At 35.4% G+C, this 5,972-nt stretch overlaps 1 protein-coding gene across 1 annotated transcript in view; it reads left to right on the forward strand.

The window, feature by feature from the left end:
* The window catches only part of LOC107701354 (single-minded homolog 1-like), a gene marked incomplete at its 5' end in the record, with an annotated part of 17,472 nt that extends 12,159 nt beyond the window's left edge, over positions 1 to 5,313 (forward strand). The window contains 3 exons of the mRNA XM_016503342.1: positions 2,076 to 2,217; positions 3,883 to 4,044; positions 5,224 to 5,313. Of these exons, the coding sequence (XP_016358828.1) occupies positions 2,076 to 2,217; positions 3,883 to 4,044; positions 5,224 to 5,313 (394 nt within the window). The remainder of the gene's footprint in view (positions 1 to 2,075; positions 2,218 to 3,882; positions 4,045 to 5,223) is intronic.
* Between the last annotated feature and the right edge of the window lie 659 nt (positions 5,314 to 5,972).

Here is a 5,972-nt window from a genome sequence, read left to right on the forward strand (position 1 = left end):
TATGTATTTATTTAAAAGTTTGGGGTTGGTAAGCTTTTTTTAATGGTTTTGTCTCTTCTGCTCACTCAGCCTGTTTAAAATAAATACCAAAAAAAAATAAAAATACAATAAAAACAGTAAAATACAATAAAAATATTTACAATTTTAAATAACTGTTTTTTTTTATTTAAATATATTTTTACACGTAATTTATACCTTTGATGCAAAGCTGAATTTTTCAGACGAGTCAAATGCACCACTGTTATGTTTGTTTAATTGCCTTTAAGTCTCTCGTTTACGGTGCGCTGTCAGACACAAACAATAAAAGCTCACCGCACAATCTCACCTCATGATGGAAAACCTGCGGCTCATGACACAAGCGTACAGCGTTTCAGGGGGATTTTCCTGATAAGAGCAGAGTGTCTGAGTGAGTTCAGTAGTTCAGAGGACAGACGTCTGCGGGTCAAAGGAGACGAACACAAAACTGTTCACAGCTGTGAAATAATTTCACAAGCTTTCCTTTGTGTCGCAGGACTCGAGTTTAAGGGTGGCGATCGCTGGAAGAGCCGTACGAACTGGTTAAGCCTCCTCAAACAACAGCTTTCGCATCCGCAGGACACTTTTGAATTAAAAAAAATTAAGAAATTATTTCAAATTTTACAAGAATTACAGCAAAAAAAATACAAATTTTTTTTCAATATTCATAAGAAATTTTATTTGAATATATAATTATATGCAATTTATAAGAACATTTAAACTGAGAATTACCAGTAATAACTGTATTGGAATGAATGGAGTTGAATAAAACTGGTCTTTTAATTGCTCAAAAGAGTACAAATTTATGAAACGTACACATTTATTTCTAACAAAACAACATCAAAATGAAATAAATGTATCTTTCGTCTGTCTATCGGTGCATATTCAAATTTGTATTTTACATTTAATTTGAGACAAATGTAAGTAATATATGAAAAAAAACTAATAGAACTAGATGAGTAAAGCTTGTGAAAAAAGCTTGAGGTTGGCTTGAGAAAGTTTAAATAGATGCGCGTAGCTAGCATGATTTAGCATGTTTTAGCATTATTAGCATGTTGCTAACATGTTTCAAACTTGATTAGCATGTTATTAGCACATTTCTAGCATGATTAGTGTGCTGTTTCCATAATTAGCATGTTGTTAGCATGACTAGCATGTGGCTAATATGTTGCTAACATATTTCATGTTGCTAACATGATTAACACACTACTAGCATGAATTAACATGTTGCTATCATGGTTAGCATGTTGGTGGCACGTTTCTATCATGATTAGCGTGCTGCTAGCATAATTAGCATGTTGTTAGCATGATTAGCATGTGGCTAACATGTTGCTAACGTGTTTTAATATGTTGATAGCATGATATTTCATGTTGATAACATGATTAGCACATTGCTAGCATGAATTAGCATATTGCTGTCATGGTTAACATGTTGTTAGCACATTTCTATCATGATTAGCTTGCTGTTAGCATAATTAGCATGTTGTTAGCATGATTAGCATGTGGCTAATGTGTTTTAATACGTTGCTAGCATGATATTTCATGTTCGCTAATATGATTAGCACATTGCTATCATGAATTAGCATGCAGCTTGCATGCTTTAGCATGTTGTCTATGTTAGTCATTAAGCTTTGCTAGTTATAGACAGCTTAAACACTCTATAATAGTACTGTACAAAAGCCTCTCAATGAATGTCTATGGGACTTTTCGTAGTTTTGATCGTCCGTTTGACGAAAATCGTAAGTCTAATCCGTTAGAAAAGATCAGAATCAGACCAGTCTGAAAAGCCACAGGTTACTTCTGGGTCAAAAATGGCCCGAATATGAAAGGTGTTATATCTCTTAAAAAAATCATTTTTAAAAATCTGAAAAAAATATATGATGTGTATTTTGATAACCCTAATCCATATGCTAAATTTCTTTCCTGTACTAAAAACTATGGGTTTTCTAGAAATTGTTATGTCATAATGACCCAAAAGCATCATGAGGGTGAACTACGGCAGTGAATGTCACGCTCAGACGTCATATTTACTGTAATAATGTGCTGTTGTGTGTGTTTAGGGACACAGAGTATAAAGGCATGGCGCTGTCTCTGGACCAGCTGAAGCCCAGCAAACCTGCGTTCCCCTACAGAAACCAGCATGAGCCGGAGGACAAAACTCCAAGCAGCAGGAGGAAGATCCTGGTTTCTCCTTACTCTCAGGTGTCACACTGACTTCACTCAGCTCTAACCGTTGCTCTGAAAGCCCTTCAGTCTCATGTGTGACCCTGGAGCACTAAACCAGTCAGAAGGGTCCATTTTTCTAAATTGAGATTTGTGCATCATCTGAATAAAGCTGAATAAATAAGCTTTCCATTGATGTATGGTTTGTTAGGATAGGACAATATTTGGCTGAGATACAACTATTTGAAAATCTGGAATCTGAGGGTGCAAAAAAATCTAAATATTGAGAAAATCATCTTTAAAGTTGTTCAAATGAAGTTCTTAGCAATGCATATTACTAATCAATAATTAAGTTTTGATATATTTACGGTAGGAAATTTACAAAATATCTTCATGGAACATGATCTTTATTTAATATCCTAATGATTTTTGGCATAAAAGAGAAATGTATAATTTTGACCCATACAATGTATTGTTGGCTATTGCTACAAATATACCCCAGCGACTTAAGACTGCTTTTGTGCTCCAGGGTCACATATAGGCTCAAATGCATATTGGATCAAATGTATATTTTAGATGTTAAATATATTAGTTTTTAGTCACAATTGTCACTCACCATATTATCTTCGCTGGTTCTTTCTTTCTTTCTCTCTTTATACACACTATCGTTTGAGTTATGCTCACCAAGGCTGCATTTATTTGCTTAAAAATACAGTAAAAACATTAATATTATGAAATAGTATTACAGTTAAAAATAACTGTTTAATTTTTGTTCAGCTTTACTTCAGGTCCATTAAATAATATAACAGATGCAACTTTCGATTTGAATTAATGTGTTAGTAAATGCTAAAATTAACATTAGATGTATTTTCAAGGTTATTTCATGTTAACTATAATGTAGTTAATGTCTTTACTGTCACTTTTGATCAAATGAGTCCTTGCTGAATAAAAGTATACATTTCTGTAAAAAAAATAAATAAATAGTATCATTAAGATACTACTACAGTTTTTTTTTTTTTTTTCCATATTTTGAATTGTCAGAGTTTTGTGTTTTTAGCTTTTTTTTTATGTCTACAAACTTTTTATTAGTTTTTATTTCAGGTTTAGTTTTAGTTATTTTTTAGTTATGTTAAGTTAAGCTAAATGAAAATGAGAAATGTTGCCTTTGAAACTAACTGAAATAAAGTAAGTTTTTATATTTTTATTTATATATATATATATATATATCATGTCAACTGGATCTCACTGGATAATGAACGATTTCACCTTTAAGTTTTAGGATGAAAAAAAATATTATAAAACGGATAGTTCCGGTGCTTGATTCTGATTGGCTGAGCTGCGTTCGAAGCTGTTGTAAATGACTCTACAAAGTAACATACACCTTTGTTTACGTTTGTGTGTTGCTCGGCAACCACTTTGTAGCAACCACAACTGTTTCTGAGGAGCTACATTGTTTGGTGGAAGAATACTGTTTTTATTAATATCTTTACACTTTATTTGCTCTGTTTTATTTTGTGAAACCTTACTACGTATATGGAATAACCGTTTTATAAAAGCAATAATCCCCATGAAGCCATGGTTTACAGTGGATTTATAACAGCTAAGGGGCGTTGTTAGGCTTATTGCTTTAATAATAATAATAAATCCATGTGGAATGTACTTTCGAGGGTTTTCTCTCCTCACTTCCTGTTCTGTTTATTTCAGCAGTTCTTGTCCTTTCAGCCCGAGTGCTCAGATTCCGAGCGCGACAGCCAATGGGGCGGCAGCCCTCTGACAGACTCCGCCTCCCCGCCGCGACTGGATCACAGTGATGCGTGCGGCTCGCTGTGTTACGCTCTCTCTCAGGATGACGCGGTGCACACATGTGCTCAAACACACGCACACGCTACACACACACAGCTGTGTGATCAGAGAGGGAGAGAGGGATGGTGGGATGCCACACGACTCGTCCCGTCGCTTACTAAAGCAACTCAACACAACGGAGGAGCGTTTGACGGCAGAACGTACCATCAAACTCACGGTGAGTCACACGATCTTCAGAAATCATTCTAATATGCTGATTTGCTGCTCAACAAACATTTCTGATTATTAGCAATGTTGAGAACAGTTTGTGTTTTTGTTGAAACTCTGATTTACAACCATTTATGTGTTTGGAATAATTAGGATGTTTCTGAAAGAAGTCTCTCCTGCTCATCAAAGCTGCATTTATTTGATCAAAAATGCAGTAAAAATTGTAAATATTATTAGAATTTAAAATAGTTGTTTTCTATGTGAATCTATGTTAAACTGTAATTTATTTCTCCGATCAAAGCTGTATTTTCAGCATCATTACTCCAGTCTTCAGTGTCACATGATCTTCAGTTTTTTAATTTTAGTTAAAGTTTTAGTAATTTAGTTATGAGTGTCTTAGTAGTTTTATACATGTATATAAAAATATAGAGAAATTTATAGAAATCTGGAATCAAAAGTTTATAAATAATTTATTTCAGCATTTTCATGTTAGCATTTTATTTCAAGTAATGAAAATGTTTTTTTATGGTGTCCGTTTTAGTTAAGCATAATTATAAAAATCAATTTATTTTTCAGGATTCCTTGATGAATGGAAATCTACTGTAACGTTATAAATGTCTTTACTGTCACTTTTGATCAATTTAATGCATCCTTGATGAATAAAAGTGTTCATATCTTTCAAAACAACAACAACAAAAATATTAGACGACTGTATTTACTTTAATACATTCTTATTGTGAAAATAATCACAGTCTTTCATCAAAACAACTTACTCTGTTGTGCTGATGTCATCTGGGCCAAATTTAGTCATTGTTCCCTAAATAAAGTAAGTATTTATACTTAAGCATGTTTTTTCATGTACTATCTTTAATTGTAAACTATTACTGAAGGCGCCTTTAAAATCTAACATGCGGATAATAGGCTAAAAATATCAACATTTAAGCATTTATAAATACTCAAACGCAGAACTTCATAATCAGTCCTCTGGGAGTTTCAGCACGCGCATAACGCTGTGAAATCAAATCTCATTGGCAGCTCGTTGGGACGACGAGCGCGCGGACAGTTCTCCGGGCTCGTCGGGCGATTCGGGAGACGGTTGCCATGGCAACAGGGCGTTTCACGTGAGCCCGCGGGAGTCCGAAAGCCTGATGGGAGCCAAACAGGAGCTGATTAAGGTGGAGGACAGCCGCATGAGTGATTACTGGACGCCGGGGAACCGCATGGCCTCGGACCGCCTCATCCTGTGCCGGGACGACATGAACGGGAGTCCGGTGTCACTGTCCGGTCTGAGCAGTCCCGGGTCGGACAAACTGTCTCTCGACGGCCACACACGCTCGCTGCGGCCGGAAAACCTGCGTGGATTTCCCGCTCATTATGATGTGAACGCGCACCTGCACTTCCAGACCAGCACCGCGCACAACGGCACATCAGTCATCATCTCCGGAAAAACACCCGCTGCTTTACAAGCCTGTAAACGTGGAAAAAACCATGCAAACATGGAAAGATGACAGCGCTCTTATGTTGCTATTTATACAAGCACTATCAAGAACACGTGCAGGTCAGATCTCAACCCAAAAAAAAAGGAAGAATTTATATTTTGCATGAAGAAAAATGTTTGATTTTTTTGCACTGTGGCATTATTTAAGAACCTTTACTTTGATGTAAAGTGCTTTTAATTTGTTGATTTTATTTGAAAAATAAAAAGATTTACAGTAGAAGAAAAATGAGGAATGCATGAAGAAAACTGACTTTTTTTTGTTTGCACAGTGGCAGTTCACTGTTCA

Source organism: Sinocyclocheilus anshuiensis, unplaced genomic scaffold (genome assembly GCF_001515605.1).
Source record: "Sinocyclocheilus anshuiensis isolate Anshui unplaced genomic scaffold, SAMN03320099.WGS_v1.1 scaffold1566, whole genome shotgun sequence".
Lineage (NCBI taxonomy): Eukaryota > Metazoa > Chordata > Actinopteri > Cypriniformes > Cyprinidae > Sinocyclocheilus > Sinocyclocheilus anshuiensis.